The 17212-nt window shown below is 41.8% G+C and overlaps 1 protein-coding gene across 3 annotated transcripts in view; it reads left to right on the forward strand.

Moving 5' to 3' along the window:
* LOC105025939 (adhesion G protein-coupled receptor A3) overlaps positions 1-17212 on the forward strand; it is a 177754-nt gene that overhangs the window by 139418 nt on the left and 21124 nt on the right. For all 3 annotated transcript variants that reach the window (XM_020047631.3, XM_013134275.4, XM_020047632.3), the window contains one exon: positions 14167-14294. In XM_020047631.3, coding sequence (XP_019903190.2) covers positions 14167-14294 — 128 coding nt within the window. The remainder of the gene's footprint in view (positions 1-14166; positions 14295-17212) is intronic.

The following is a 17212-nucleotide window of genomic DNA, read 5'->3' on the forward strand; positions in this document are numbered from 1 at the left end:
CAGACAGATTTAACAGAAATTCTGGCAATTTTTCCGACCTTAACTAATTGCAAAAGTCAGGAACACGTTAGCAATTTTCTATCGTTACAGTTCCATGCGGTTTAAGACAGAATAAATTACTGTTAAATGTGCTAGCTAAACCAAGGGACTCCCTTGAATGTAGAGAGAGCATCTCAACAGATCTTACCAGCATAAAAGCTGTCCATCTTCTGCTGTGAAAATGCGCTACGTCACTTATGCATCTTTTGTGTGTCATTGATTAACCCCCCCACCACCACAACTGGTAAACAGAAACCATTAAGACATATTCATTCAATATAAGGTTGGCAGTACACATGACTCTATGGCAGTGTTGACTCTATGGTAGTGTACTGCAGTGTTTAATGTTCTCTGCCATGAAGTCAAATTTTCTGTGTATCGCCTAATATTGAATGAATGAATTCATAGTTTTGGTTTACCTGTTTTAGTAAGGGGTGCTTTCATTAAAAGCCACTGCAACATTGGGAGTGAGGCAGGCAGATGAGACGTTAAAATAACATCAAGAAATGGTATGGTATGGTAGAAATTGTATGGTATAGTTTGGGCTTCAGGGGTGTCTGAAATCCTATTACAAGATTCTTCCAGGCATGAATATGGTCAATATATCGTGATTTTTACAATTACATTAATGTTTTTTGGGGGGGCCAAGTATTAATTAGGAGGGTCAAACCCCCCCAATCCCTCCCGTAATTTGAACCCTGGATGTACTGCATATAAGCACAGCAGCACATTAAGCTGCAGACACCATGCCTTCTCTTTATTTTAAGACTTATCAAGTTTTGTATTGTTGCTATGGCTGCCATGATAGTTGTTGGACTCTGAGGGGGGATTCGGCAGTGTTTCGACCAGACTGGATGGTTATACGGCAACATCAACAGAGGGCCGTCTTCACTGAGCCCTCCCATTTGTAGTAGCAGAAATTCAGCCAGTAGCGCTCGGGAAACAATGTGCTTTTTTATGGTGGTCGTAATAGAACCATCAGAGCTCTACCATTACACTGTTTGTTTATGGGCCAGTGGCCGGGTGCCTCCACAGGGCTCCGTTGGTTCAGGCGATGCGCAATGAACGTCTCTGGCAAGCTCCACACATTGTTAGCATGGACACAAAAGCACTTGTCATCATCGCATTCATTCGATCCAACGCCACACCAATGTCTGCAAATATGAAAATGCCATCGGTATGTCTTTCCCAAAAACATTACAGGGACTTCTTTATTTTAAGGCCATTTCTTGTTCTCCACGGAACGTAGGACTGTGCCGTTATCAAAATCAGGCACGGCCTTGCGGATGAGGGTGTTTAAAGGTGTTGAAGTGGCAATGTAGCATCGAGCACAAGTGTTCTTATCAATGGGGCTCTTTATGGGCAGATGGCGTGGCGTTCCAGTGTGCACACGTGGCTTGGATGTATGCATGTGTATATTTATTTTGCTCCTAAAACTGTGTGTTTGTGTGTGCCAGTGTTCATTGTGCTCTTTCCATTGCGGCACTCAAGTTCCGAAAAGCAACACGCACTTACCTGCAGAGGGTCATTGTTCTTCGGGCGCTGCAGGAGAAAATGGCAGGGCATCTGTGTATGTATGTTTGTACGTGTAATGTGTGCGGGCAGGCGTATGCACAATGCATACAGAGCTATTTCCATCCAGACTGCTGTGTAGTAGAGAGATGAGTCACCCTCTTCGCAGCCCCAGAGTCCGCCAAGCAGTCCACCAAGCATCTCCATCCGACCGGCCAACTCGTCAACACCTCAATAGATTATTCTCTCAGCAAAGCGCAACGTGGGTTAACTATAGACGTTATAGTAGCCAATCAGTGTATTCGACAGATAATGTGTGGTTTTTGTATGGCCATCCAAGACAAGCTTGGTTAATGAAGTGTAAAAGTCAGGAAAATCATCTTCTTTCATCCCACACAAGTTGGTCACATTGTGTGGCTTTTTTCTTCATTCCATTGCTCCATTCTCTTATGCTGCCTTTATGTAGGATTTGCGGTACATTTTCTGTCAGTACCACTGGGTAATGTTTATACATGCCTTCTGAACAGCCGCTTATTTACCATAATTTACTATACCGTATACTTTATGCAGGTACAGTGTACAGTGGGAGAATACGTATTTGATACACTGCCGATTTTGCAGGTTTTCCTACTTACTTTTCATAGGTACACTTCAACTGTGAGAGACGGACTCTAAAACAAAAATCCAGAAAAATCCCATTGTACGATTTTTAAATAATTAATTTGCATTTTATTGCATGACATAAGTATTTGATCACCTACAAACCAGTAAGAATTCCGGCTCTCGCAGACCTGTTAGTTTTTCTTTAAGAAGCCCTCCTGTTATCTACTCCTTACCTGTATTAACTGCACCTGTTTGAACTCGTTACCTGTATAAAAGACACCTGTAATCAGGTGTCAAACAAACTCCAACCTCTCCACAATGGCCAAGACCAGAGAGCTGTGTAAGGACATCAGGGATAAAATTGTAGACCTGCACAAGGCTGGGATGGGCTACAGGACAATAGGCAAGCAGCTTGGTGAGAAGGCAACAACTGTCGGTGCAATTATTAGAAAATGGAAGAAGTTCAAGATGACGGTCAGTCTGGGGGGCTCCATGCAAGATCTCACCTCGTGGGGCATCAATGATCATGAGGAAGGTGAGGGATCAGCCCAGAACTACACGGCAGGACCTGGTCAATGATCTGAAGAGAGCTGGGACCACAGTTTCAAAGAAAACCATTTGTAACACACTACGCCGTCATGGATTAAAATCCTGCAGCACACGCAAGGTCCCCTTTGCTCAAGCCAGCGCATGTCCAGGCCCGTCTGATGTTTGCCAATGACCTTCTGGATGATCCAGAGGAGGAATTGGAGAATGTGGTCTGATGAGACAAAAATAGAGCGTTTTGGTCTAAACTCCACTCACCGTGTTTGGAGGAAGAAGAAGGATGAGTACAACCCCAAGAACACCCTCCCAACCGTGAAGCGTGGAGGTGGAAACATCATTCTTTGGGTATGCTTTTCTGCAAAGGAGACAGGACGACTGCACCATATTGAGGGGAGGATGGATGGGACCATGTAATGCGAGATCTTGACCAACAATCTCCTTCCCTCAGTAAGAGCACTGAAGATGGGTCATGGCTGGGTCTTCCAGCATGACAACGACCCGAAACACACAGCCAGGGCAACTAAGGAGTGGCTCCGTAAGAAGCATCTCAAGGTCCTGGAGTGGCCTAGCCAGTCTCCAGACCTGAACCCAATAGAAAATCTTTGGAGGGAGCTGAAAGTCCGTATTGCCCAGCGACAGCCCCGAAACCTGAAGGATCTGGAAAAGGTCTGTATGGAGGAGTGGGCCAAAATCCCTGCTGCAGTGTGTGCAAACCTGCTCAAGAACTACAGGAAACGTATGATCTCTGTAATTGCAAACAAAGGTTTCTGTACCAAATATTAAGTTCTGTTTTTCTGATGTATCAAATACTTATTAATTACTTAAAAATCATACAATGTGATTTTCTGGATTTTTGTTTTAGATTCCGTCACTCGCTGTTGAAGAGTACCTATGATAAAAATTAGACTTCTACATGCTTTGTAAGTGGGAAAACCTGCAAAATCGGCAGTGTATCAAATAATTGTTCTACCCACTGTATATACATTACCGTTCGTTTCGGCTCACTTAGCAATGTCCTTTTCTTCCTAGAAAACATACATACATGAACATACATTGACAGAATACCATCTGACTGCTTCTTCCCTAAATAGTTCCTGCATAGTTTGGAGCTGTGCTTTAGGACATTGTCCTGTTGTAGGAGGAAATTGGCTCCAATAAAGCACCGTCCACAGGGTATAGCACAGCATTGCAAAGTGCTGAGACCATCACATAGCCTCCACCATGCTTGACAGATGGTGCAAACAGTCCTCCAGCATTTGTTCTGCATCTCATAAATGTTCTTTGTAATCCAAATACCTCAAACTTAGATTTGTCTGTCCATAAAAAACAATTACAATCTTCCTCTGTCCAGTGTCTGTGTTCTTTTGCCCATCTTAATTTTATCTTTTCATTGGCCAGTCTGAGATGTGCCTAGAAGGCCAGCATCCATGAGTCGCCTCTTCACTGTTGATGTTGAGACTGGTGTTTTGCAGGTACTATTTAATAAAGCTGCCAGTTGTGAACCTGTGAGGTGTCTGTTTCTCAAACTAGACACCCAAATGTATTTGTCCTCTTGTTCAGTTGTGTACCGGAACCTGCCACTCGTGCTTCTTTTCTGGTTAGAGACAGTTTGCGCTGTTCTGTGATGGGAGTAGTACACAGGGTTGTAAGAGATCTTCAGTTTATTGGTTATTTCTCACAAGGACTAGCCATCATCAAGGAATAGATTCAGAAGAAAGTTATTTTTTTCTGGGCATTTTGAGCCTGTAATCAAACCCACAATTGTTGATGCTCCAGATACTCAACTGGTCTAAAGAAGACCAGTTTTATTGCTTGTTTAATCAGCACAACAGTTTTCAGCAGTGCTAACGTAATTGCAAAAGGGTTTTCAAATGATCAATTAGCCTTTTAATTGGATAGATTTGGATTAGCAAACACAACGTGCCATTGAAACACAAGACTGATGGTTGCTGATAATTAGCCTCTGTACACCTATGTAAATATTCCATTGAAAATCTGTCATTTCCAGACACAGTATTCATTTTCAACATTAAGAATGTCTATTCTGTATATCTGTTATCTGTTATTTTAATGGACAAAAACTTGCTTTCTTTTGAAAACAAGGACATTTCTAAGTGACCCTAAATGTTTGAACAGTAGTGTATATGTACCCCATATACGTATACATACATAGCAGTTGGTAAATAGCACATTGGGATGTGGGGGGGTGTTGGTAAACCGTGGGGGCTGGTGGTAGGTCAAATTAGGGAGGTTTTGAATATTGACAGTGTTAATGAATTTACCTACAAAACAGCGGGGAACCATTGACCCATACCCCTGCACTTCAGTTACAGGGTGTGAGCATGACTAGCTCTTTAGATTAGCTTTCACTGTGCACGCATTTTAGCCCCGTTTTAGATAGACAGAAAAGTCTGGTTTAAAAATGCGGGCATGGCAAATTTGTGGGATTTTGGTCTGTGTGTGAAAGGGATTACACAGTCTGCAAGCATCCCTTCAAAGTCCTTTAATTGTCATCATGGTTGAGTAACATTATATTGCTTAACAGTGAATGCGCTGCTCACACACATATAAATACACACACACAAGAGATACGCACGCATACACAAAGACTGGGACCAAGGTCACACAATGGCCTCTTAAGAATCCAGCTTTTAAGTCTGTTAGGAAAAGAGAGTGTAGCAACTGTTTTGCTATAATTCACCTAAATAGCAAATGCTAGTTTTAATCTAAGGCCGAGGAAGAAACTCCAGGGACTTGAAGTAGATAAATAAAGCACAAATTATACACAGGACCCTTAAATAATGATGTTCGTCTGGAGGGACACTCTACTCCAAATAACATGAATCATCTGAAAATGTTCCTTAATTTGAAGGGTTTGTTTTTGATTGAACAGCTAAGGGATGTTTCTGTGCTTGTCTGTGTACAAGTGTGTGTGTGTGTTCCTGTGAACCTCTGTATTAAAGCTGGAAATCGACACTGATCTCCCGATTTGATTTAGATTCACAAGGTCCCAATTTGATTACGAATTTTGATTTAATTTGTATATACTGATCATTACAATACAAACATTACTTATAAGAGAGATTCTCTGAGAACGAAGGCTATGAACTGCACAGGGAACACTCTAGCTTATATAACCTGGTGGATTAATAAAGATTAATGTCAAACATTGACAACCAGGCTCAAAGGTATTAATATATTTTCCTTACTTTTATAACATATCAATAATAAAAATAGAAAGTACTGTATATTTATGTATCATCATAACTGCATTAAAAAAAACCCTGGTCCGATTATCACTTGTAAACATGTCTTTATAATTATGCTGGCTTGAACCGTTTTTCTTTGCAAACATATAACAAACAGCTTTTGGACCCAGCAATGAGCTGGAGGACAGTGTATGAATCCTTTTGGACCCAGCAATGAGCTGGAGGACAGTGTATGAATCCTTTCGGACCCAGCAATGAGCTGAAGGACAGTGTATGAATCATTTGGACCCAGCAATGAGCTGGAGGACAGTGTATGAATCAAGTGAATCAAGTAGATCTCGCCTGTTAGCCCTTCAAATGAAACAGTTGTTCAGCTGATTGATGGAATTGAACAAGTCAGTCATTCACAACTCTTTAACAAAGCCTGTGTGTGTTTTCATATAGCTATGTGTGTATCATCCCAATCAATAATAAATATTCTTCATTTATTATTGGAACCTGCAGTTATATATGTATTTATTATTCTGCCTGGTTTGATCCATTTTTCTCTTGGTCAGAGCACTTAGCTGGAGGACAGCGTAGGAAACCAATGATGTTGAAAAAATCCTCTGCAAACTGTTCAGCTAAACGATACAGTTAAAAATAACTTGTTCTCTCAAGTCACTAAAAAGGACTAATCGTTCGCGAACTCCACTTCACTAGTCACAATGTCTCAATAGCTACAGCTTACTCTGGAACCTCCCACCCATTTAACACTCACAAGGAAAAAATACATTCAATTAATAAATTTCTGTTGTTTAATAATCGATTTCAGATCGTCCAAACAAGAATTCCAATTAATCTGAGAATCTTTTTTTTTTTACCCAGTCACTCTATATCTCTCTCTGTGCAAGCCTATGGCAGCGAAGGAGAGCAGGGAATAGATCAGCTATTGAGCAAACAGTTTGAGTCAACCCCTGAATCTGTATGAAAATGAATATTGGTAGACTGAGGTGATTATAGCACCATCCCCCCCAGACCCCTCTGATTCCAGCATCTGTCAGTGCTTGATGTAGTGATTGGGATCATCGTGAGACCTGCCAACCAGTACTTATTTTTAAGTACCTCACTTGCAACACCAGATTAAAGTATGCTAGTTCAATATCAAGCTTGATAGTATTAAAATTTGGAAAGATTGTCTTTCTTTTTCTGTTGAAACACTTGCTGCCTTGCCTCCATGTGCAACTGCTCTTGATATAGGCAGACTTCTGTTGGCCTCGTCAGTTTTTAGTTATTAAACAGCCTAAAATAGTTTGATATCATCCAGGTTTTGATGTCCAGGTGACAGTTAATCAGAGACTGAGGCTGGTCAAAGTGGGTTTGATGACCAATGATCTGGCTCTGGGCAAATATGTATATTGTTGTGAAATTCTAAAATGATCATGGGTCAGTTTTCTATTTGCCCCGTGAGTGTGTAACAATCCAGCTGCCATGAGCAAAGTGACATCCCATAAGGCACCATGTTTCATCTTGTGTTACCACAGTTTAATACCAAACAACAACAAAAAATCACAAGTTTTGTTACCAACAAAAACCACAGAGGGCGATCCAAGCAAGTGCATAGTGGCTGGTGTGAGATTCATGATCTTAAAATCAGAGATCCAAGGACGGAACCTTGAAAGTACATCTTGGTTGACAGGCGATTGTAGTTTTGACTGAAAAAAGTCCAGAAATGTATTGCAAAGCACTGAAGAGGTAGTCGGGCAGGATACAGGGCCTGAGCATACTACTGATGGTTGAATATTAGGGCTCTGCCTTGGCTGTTAATGATGAGGTTGTAGAAGTAGACAGATTTTGTCTGGGAGAGTGCATCTTTGTAGTTCTTGACTTATCACCTGATAGGCCTCTGAGTGGACTGTGAGGCAGGTCTTAAATAGACCCTCTTGAATTGCCAGCCAGTGGACTAAAGGGGAGGTGTGTGTCATAGTGAGTCCGCTCCTTCACCAAAGGAAGAGGAGAGGTTTATGTTTTTGTCTGATAGAGTTAATGTGCCACTCCAGGCACATGATCGGAAACCTCAATCCATCTAAGTAGTCACACCTTACAAAACAGCCATTCGTTAAAAGTGACTTGTTGTTGTTCTGGTTAGTTTTGCGTAGGAGGCAGCGTCCTTCACAGAGCTAGCCCATTTGGTCAGAGTTTTCAAACTTGAATTTAAATTACAAAATGACATGAAATGACAAAGTGTTAAACGAATGACACAGTGCAGATTTTTAAACCGATTTGCCTCTTGATTTATGAACTTGTCGATAAGTGGCAGCACCTGATTGGGTGAGTAGCAGGGGTGCCGCATGGTGGTGGCAGGAATGCTATCTGCACTGTTTGAAATAAACTAGTCATTCACTGATACAGTATGTGATGTCACAGTATCAATTCACTAACTTAAGAAATGTTTTCTTGCCTCAAATCTGTAACCAGTAGTAATTACATACTTCTATGAAGGTCTTCAAATGAAAATGCATACTTAACACGTGCTAATAACTTTGTCGTTGAGGTTGCCTTCCTAGGTTGCTACAGTAAAGGACTTGAATTGTCTCAGCAGTTAAAAAAATAAATAGAACATCTCAGCTAGCCTATGTGATAGCTAGCGAATGTTAGTAGACACAGCTAGTGTCAGGAGCAGATGGCTATTATAAATGTGGGCAATCTCTTATAGCTAGTACTAATTACACATTAGCAACAACTTGTGACTAGTTCCTTTTCAGACATATGTTCATGTCATGGCTAGCTGGTTACTTCCTCCACTGACTGCCACATTTAGGAGGGAACCTGACATGTAACTGAAAACCGGAGGTGAAATGAAAAACCTGGAAGTAGCTTGAGTCTGGACTGCAGTGCAACACAGACCCAAGATATGTATGTCACTCCCGAAAAGTGCTTCAGCAAAGATGTCTTACAATATTTATCAACCTTGTGTTTTCAAAACCATGTGATTAATTCTTACAATGTCATTGGTAAACAAAAAAGCCTAAAGTTTTATGGCTGGACCATTCATTGCAAACCTTCATAAAGCAAGATCCTAACTGTGAGTTTTACTTACCAATCATCCTGTGAACACCCCCCCCCCCTCCATTTTTATAATATTATTGTTATTACCTTATTAAAAAAAAGGTCCTGAGTTTCCCCAGTTTGGTTAGTCAGGAAAATCTATAGGGACACCACTTTGGGATCTGTGACAGATTTACATTTTCACCTTGCTATACACATAAAGACACAGGTACATGGTCACTTGTGATCAAGCAGTGTGATAAGAAATATAAGAGCTTCTGCATTGGAGGACCGTTCTCATTACCAACTCTTCTGAAACTGCGGAGGAGCTTTCACAAAACAGGCCGTAATCCCTAATTGGACATCCCGAAAATTGGTGTAAATGTTTGATTTCTTTTCAAATTAAAATGATTCATGCTTGGCAGGTCTGCATCGGAGATTATGGATTAGACCGGGCCAGGTTTAATTTCCACTTGTAATCTGGTTTCTGAGATGGTGGTGGTGTTTGCGTGCTGGCTGGATTAAATATGTAGCCACTACACAGACATGGGATAAATAGGTTGTTTGGCTGCAGAGGGGAGAGGGACAATGAAGCGTGCTTAGACGGAACATGGCAGCTAATCCAGAATAGGCTCCGTGGGCTTGGCTTGGTAATATTGCAGCTCAGACTGTAATGAATTGTTCTGTCAGGGCCGGAATGGGGGCCCCACTAAACGCAGTAATAAAGTCCACACAGGCAGCCAGGCAGCGCTTACTGTGATGTAACACGATAGCAATAATGATAATAACTGTGATTGGTCTGGATGGAAGAACCATATTGGAAGCTGGATGCTGTTGTTATCTGAAGATGGTGGTAGGGCTTGGTTAGAAAGAATATGAGAGGGCTGTGAATATTTTCAGAGCTTTGTGATAAAAGGTATCGCTAGTAGCTGTAACTCCTTAGCACTGCTATATAAACAAACAAGGATATACTGTACTGTCTCATTTTAATGATCCGCACCCACTGATACAAGGTGTTGCAAGGAGCTATAATTCATTATCACTGCTATATAAACATACAGATATACTGTCTTGTTTTAATTTTCAGGATTGTTCACTCCAGTGATACAATCTATTTCAAAGAGCGATCTCTCATTATCACTGCCATAAAAACAAATAGGGATATTCTGTCTTATTTTAATATCCCAAAAGGCATCATATGATGGTTATGGATATTTCATTATGTGCCTGTTATGCAACTAGCAACAACACCTAGAGAGTGTTTTGTGATTGGGAGAATATGTAGGGGCTTTTTCTTCCTCGTTTCCCGAGGCTTTGATTTTACACCAATGGGAGCGTTCGCTTGAGAGATCAAGTTGATGCCAGCGACAGTCTGTCGGTATTTGGCATCAATCAGCCGTCAGTCTTTGTTTTCCTGTCCTCTGTGTGAGAGGCAGGCTGTGTATCTGCCTCTCTCCGCATCACCCCAGGAGCATAAAAAGCGGCACTGGCAACGCTAAGAACTGTTAGTTCAGTGTTGGCAGTTAGGGCACCCTGCAGTGTTTCCCGCCATTTTTCTCAAGCAACTTCTCTCCCGTGAAAGTGACATCACACTCCTTCCCCACTTTTCATCCATCCCCACATCCTCTGCTGTACGCCTCTCCTCCTCGCCAGGCTCTTTTGCTCCCCCCTTCCTTTCCTCTCCTTTGATCCCCTTCTCATTCCATCAAACCTTTGACCTGGGCCAGTCTGATGGCGGGTGTGTTTGTTTTCTTCCTCCAGCAACCCCACATCAGTAAATCCAGCCATGGCCAGACGCATAACCTATAACCCCACCCACTTGGCCATTGCTCAGACCCTAGGACAGATCCTGGCTGTATAAAAGGTTTAATTGAGTGCATACCGTATGGATTTTCCGTAGCAGGAGGCTACTGGTTGATTCTGATACCGGGGTATTTGACAAGTGGTTTTGATTGTTTCAGTTAATTTTGCCCAGTCAAGTGGTTAAATGGTTGAATGTGGTGTGAAGGCTCTGGGGTAATGCAACAGAACTTGCCTCGGTTGTTGTTATAGCCTCGCTGATGACGATCTTATGATGGGTGATATGTCCCATGAGCCATCCTGTAAATGTTTTACTCTCACACATCTGAACCCCTGTGGAGAGATAAAGGTCTCGTCATTATAGATTGAGCTGAGAATTTCAGTTGTGTTTACAATTAGCATTCACACCTCTTCTGGCTATTTCCCCCTAACCCTTACTCCTTCTCTTGCCAAACGGTCTCCCTCTCTTACCATCACTTATTCAGCTTTCTCTCAGTTTTTCTCACTCTCTTTCCCTGCACTCTGGCTTCCTCTCTCCATTCAGACTCCATTGAACTGAGTGCTTTTCAGTCCCTGTCGCGCTGTTCCTTATCTGGAAGAGATTGCGAGCAGCCTATGGCCCCAGCTATCTCCCCCTTCAGCTCCACCGGTTCTATTAGTGCTCAGCGTGCAATCCAACAGGGTCCCTGGTCCCTATTGGCCCCTGCGTGAACCAGTGGGACAACCTTAGGGCAGGATTCTGCTTGGTTCATGTGAGAAGTGGCTACACCCAGCCAGTCCTAGTTCTGTTTTTCAATAGATCCTGTCTCTGCTCGCAGTAACGTATCTAAGTAGCGGTATCCCATTTTTCCTACTGTTGTGCTGATCCCGGTTTAGGCAGATGGATGTAGCTAGCTTGCATATGTCTTGATGAAACGGATGTGAAAGCATCGGTTCGGCCCTCTTATTCACATCACTATTGGCTCCTAACTGCCAAGGCAGTTATACTGATGATCATTGATTCAGCTTCACTTTGGAGTTAGGCCGGCTTTCGTATTTCCTGATGGATAGGACATGGAAGTAAACGGGTTTACCCAACTCTGAGGAGCAGCCCATTCTCTGAGGATGATCTATGCACAGCGGTTGTCACAACGTCTGATGTGTGCATGTGTGTCGTTGCCATAAAGCAGCCGCACGGCGACGCTTCCGCTCTAGCCCCGTAAAGGGCATTGAATGCTTCCAGATGTGTAGCACAGATGTGGCACGATGCTGAAGTGTTCTTAATGAGCGTCTGCTGCTCGATTTGCATGCCATTAGGAGAGAGTCATGTTGATTCCCCCGTCCCCCTGAAGCGCCCCATCGGTTTTACTTGTTTGGGGGAACATGTTGATGGAATATGTTGATGGGAATACTTTTGCGTGACGTAATCTTTGTCAACTGTTGGTCCAGCAGTGAGCATTGTCTAATGTAGGGCAGTTCGATTGCAGTTCAAGTTTTCTTTAAAACGAATTGTCATGTACTTTGTCTTATTATGTTATGTCAATGATTCCCTTGTACAGTACTGTGCAAAAGTCTTAGGCACCTGAAAGTCAAACTAAAGACATTTGATTGGAAAGTGTTTATTTGTGTAAAAAAACGAAACAAAAAAAACCCTGTATATATACAGTGGGGAGGACAAGTATTTGATACACTGCCGATTTTGCAGGTTTTCCTACTTACAAAGCATTTAGAACTCTGTAATTTTTATCATAGGTACTCTTCAAATGTGAGAGACGGAATCTAAAACAAAAATCCCATTGTATGGTTTTAAATAATTTATTTGCGTTTTATTGCATGACATCAGTATTTGATCACCTACCAACCAGTAAGAATTCCGGCTCTCACAGACCTGTAGTTTTTCTTTAAGAAGCCCTCCTGTTCTCCACTCATTACCTGTATTAACTGCACCTGTTTGAACTAGTTACCTGTTTAAAAGACACCTGTCCACACACTCAATAAAACAGACTCCAACCTCTCCACAATGGCCAAGACCAGAGAGCTGTGTAAGGACATCAGGGATAGAATTGTAGACCTGCACAAGGCTGGGATGGGCTACAGGACAACAGGCAAGCAGCTTGGTGAGAAGGCAACAACTGTTGGAGCAAATTATTAGAAAATGGAAGAAGTTCAAGATGACGGTCAATCTCCCTCGGTCTGGGGCTCCTCACCATGACGAAGGTGTGGGATCAGCCCAGAACTACACAGCAGGACCTGGTCAATGACCTGAAGAGAGCTGGGTCTCAAAGAAAACCATTAGTAACACACTACGCCGTCATGGATTAAAATCCTGCAGCACACGCAAGGTCCCCTTTGCTCAAGCCAGCGCATGTCCAGGCCCGTCTGAAGTTTGCTAATGACCATCTTGATGATCCAGAGGAGGAATTGGAGAATGTGGTCTGATGAGACAAAAATGGAGCGTTTTGGTCTAAACTCCACTTGCTGTGTTTGGAGGAAGAAGAAGGATGAGTACAACCCCAAGAACACCATCCCAACCATGAGGCGTGGTGGTGGAAACATCATTCTTTGGGGATGCTTTTCTGCAAAGGGGACAGGACTGCTGCACCGTATTGAGGGGAGGATGGATGGGGCCATGTATCGCGAGATCTTGACCAACAACCTCCTTCCTTCAGTAAGAGCATTGAAGATGGGTCATGGCTGGGTCTTCCAGTATGACAACGACCCAAAACACAGCCAGGGTAACTAAGGTGTGGCTCCGTAGGAAGCATCTCAAGGTCCTGGAGTGGCCTAGCCAATCTCCAGACCTGAACCCAATAGAAAATCTTTGGCATGAGCTGAAAGTCTGTGTTGCCCAGCGACAGCCCCGAAATCTGAAGGATCTGGAGAAGGTCTGTATGGAAGAGGGGGCCCAAATCCCTGCTGCAGTGTGTGCAAACCTGGTCAAGACCTACAGGAAACGTATGATCTCTGTAATTGCAAACAAAGGTTTCTGTACTAAATGTTAAGTTCTGCTTTTCTGATGTATCAAATACTTATGTCATGCAATAAAATGCAAATTAATTACTTAAAAATCATACAATGTGATTCTCTGGATTTTTGTTTTAGATTCCGTCACTCACAGTTGAAGAGTACCTATGATGACTTTTACAGGCCTTTTTAAGCGGGAAAAACTGCTAAATCAGCAGTGTATCAAATACTTGTTCTCCCCACTGTATATATAAATTATATTCATGTATTTATATATGTTGTTGTTTTTTTAATTAAAACATTACCCAAATAAATGGCCTTTCAGGTGTCTAAGACTTTTGCACAGTACTTCATGTCATTTCTTATACAGGACTATCCCCCCACACTCTCAATTCAGTTTGTTCTGTTTTGTTTCAGTAGCATTGTATAGGCATCTAGATTATTTTCTAACTGAAAATGTTTCTTCTGTCTCCGGTTCCTCCTATAGGATCTGAAGAAGGTGCTGTCTTTCCCCCCATACCCTGGGGAGTTTCTGCACCCGGTCGTGTATGCCTGCACGGCCGTCATGTTGCTCTGCCTCTTCGCCTCGATCATCACCTACATCGTGCACCACAGGTAAAATTCTATTGATTCTAATGCTTAGTCTGTCTTTGTATACGTCTATGTGACATCTGACAAGCAAGCTAAACTAGCAATCTAGCTTGCTAGGACACCCCACAAAAAACGAATTAGGCGGCTAAATACACGTGATCTTGTCAAACTGTTAAATGATTACTACACACGCTGCAAGTTATACCAAATAGAATACATAATTTATTTTACCCTTAAAAGCAACCTTTGGGGATGACTAACTCTACCACTACTATTAAACCTTTATGTATGTCAATGGCTTCTAATTAAGATTGCTACTTATGTAGTATGAAGTGGAACAGGAGAAGGTTCCATTGACCTGGAATTGGATATGAACTATTCGCAATTTCATACAATGATGTTCTTAAAAGGGTTATTTTATTTACATTTTAAAAGACGGAATAAATGTTGCTCTCCCACAATGTGCGTGCTGCCATCTTGTCTTTTAAACCTTCTTTCATTCACTGAGACAGTTGAGGGACATCATGACATGCAACACCGATCTCAATCAACAAGCGAAAGTTGGACAGAAACAAGATGGCGGAAAACATATTATTGGAATAATTCATGAAGCAGAACCTGTATCTATTTTAATGTGTCTCAGTCTCCGTGTTTAGCGCTGAGTTCAAAGTGAGTTCCCACCTTTACCAAGCTTGGTAAAATCCACACACATCTAGGTCATCACAACACACCGCCTCTCCTTTTTGGGATTTCTTTTCTTTTCCTCCGTCATGCTCCTGGGTTTTGAGTCAGCCGCTGTGGGCCTGCATGAAGCACTCTCTCTCTGACTCAGACAGAGGATTGATGTGAATGTGTGTTAGGAGGATGTGTTCTAATGATCTCTATAAGATCCAGACCACCTCATTTACCTCTATCCATATGGACGCTTCCAATCCCAGGGGTCTGTTTGTTTGTTCTTCCTGTGTTGATGATCTACTGTGAGCTCCATGCAACCTCAGGCATATCCTACAAAGCAAGCTGGATCTAGCCTTGGCTTTCATGAAGTTAATCAGCTTCAGTTAGCTTCACGTTCCAGCTCAGGCTTCATCATGGCTATGACGCAGGCTTGTGACTGCTTTTGCTTGTGGCAAGTTGCTTTTCTCATTCATTGAGACAAGCTGAAACATCAAACTGTAGACAAGACTGTGTCGCCTTTCTATTTTAGCCTAAATCAACACAAAAGAAAAGGTATCTTGCAAATTCAGCAAGCTATGCTCTGAAATAAGCTCTTATAATTTAGCATGGTTAATGCATCTTTGTGCTTCGGTGTGCTTGTCACTGCATGAATAGTGTGATGGATATTTTAATATTAAAATGTTTAACATGCAAAACATTTGATTATTAAATTATATAATCAGTTGTCCTCAAATTAAGGGGATGAGGGAGTGTGTACTTCTGGCTGGAGTTAGCTGTGGGTTAGCCTACTAAAAAGCAGGTTAACATTAATAATAATAATAATAGTATTACAGTGTATATAATATCCCCAATCTGTGTTTGTTGATGGCAGTAATCATAATAATTTAAACAAACATTAAATGTGATCTGGCCAAGATGGTTAAAAATATTAGAGGTGATCTGGCCACCGACATCCTGTAGTATCCAGTTTGAAATCTATTTCTATTGGATAGTTTGTGATTTATTTAGCCCTTTTTTCTCTTTGACTCTTTGTTGGTCACTCAGTAGATCACAGCAATAAAGTTGGTGACAGAATTGATCATTCAGTCCTTTTATACTTTTACAGTGCTGGGAATAAAGAAAAGGAAAACGACATTGTTCAGTGTCTCTGAAATGACAGATGAAAGAAATGATCCCTTTTTGATACAGCTTTTGGTTCTGATGGAAAGTAGATGAATAGATTAGAATGTAGTGGAGCATGAAGAAGTATGAACAAATGATATGGTTAACAGTGTGAGGCAACTTTAATAAAGAGAGTGGCATTTCCAAGTAGTCATGAGCGCCAACATGTGAGGTTCATAGGAGCATATTAAATTGGTTGTCAAATGAAAGCAGAGTCTTCATTTTGTGGAAATGAATGCATAGATACATCTTTCTGTCTTAAAAATGAATCAGTAAACAACTAAGGGCTAGACAACATCTAGCTACCAGTCTTATTTTTAAAAGATATTGTGAAATGCATCGTAAGACAAAATACAAGTTAACTCTAGTACAGTGCTACACTTTTCTCCCCCATATACAAACTGATGAAACTTATATAGATCTCTATGATTGGTTCTGATGTTGTGCAGACCAACCGAACATTGTCTGGTTAGGGGCTAGAGCCTAATACAGTAATAACCAACCAGTGAGTAAAATAATACCTAAACATCCAAAGCAGGATAGAAGCCTTTATTGGATTTTTTTTTGGGGGGGGGAATGCATTTGCTCTGCAAACTATATCATTGTGCATAGAGTCAAATTATTTGTCAAACTGCAAAGTCAATGTTTTTTCTTGACAAAGTCGTAGTATCTGTCTGTCTGCCGTGGAATTGCCCAGCGAGAAAGTGACATTAACAGGATGAAGGACCATAGGGATAGAGGGTTCAGGGTAACTATTTCGAGGAATGACAGTGTCAGTGGCATGGTGACTGCAGACTTGGATGAATGACGTTGTTGGTGGCTCCACTGCAGTCAGAAGACACTGTGTTATCAGAGGAAACAATCATTGTCTGGAAGCAGCGGGAACCTCACACCTCATCTGCTCCCATCCCCGAAGCAGCAACAACAATATAACCAAGCCTTGTGCACATTCCTATAGATACAACCTAAAAGTGAGATTTGTGCACATAACTAGATCTCTCATGAAAATGTGTACAAATAACTTAACTGATTGTGGTGACTTTAGTGTATACGGAATCTCCTGTGGAAAGACCAAGGGAGCATAAATGGCCTCGTAGACCTGTCAC

The sequence above is a fragment of the Esox lucius genome, chromosome 6 (assembly GCF_011004845.1).
Source record: "Esox lucius isolate fEsoLuc1 chromosome 6, fEsoLuc1.pri, whole genome shotgun sequence".
NCBI lineage: Eukaryota > Metazoa > Chordata > Actinopteri > Esociformes > Esocidae > Esox > Esox lucius.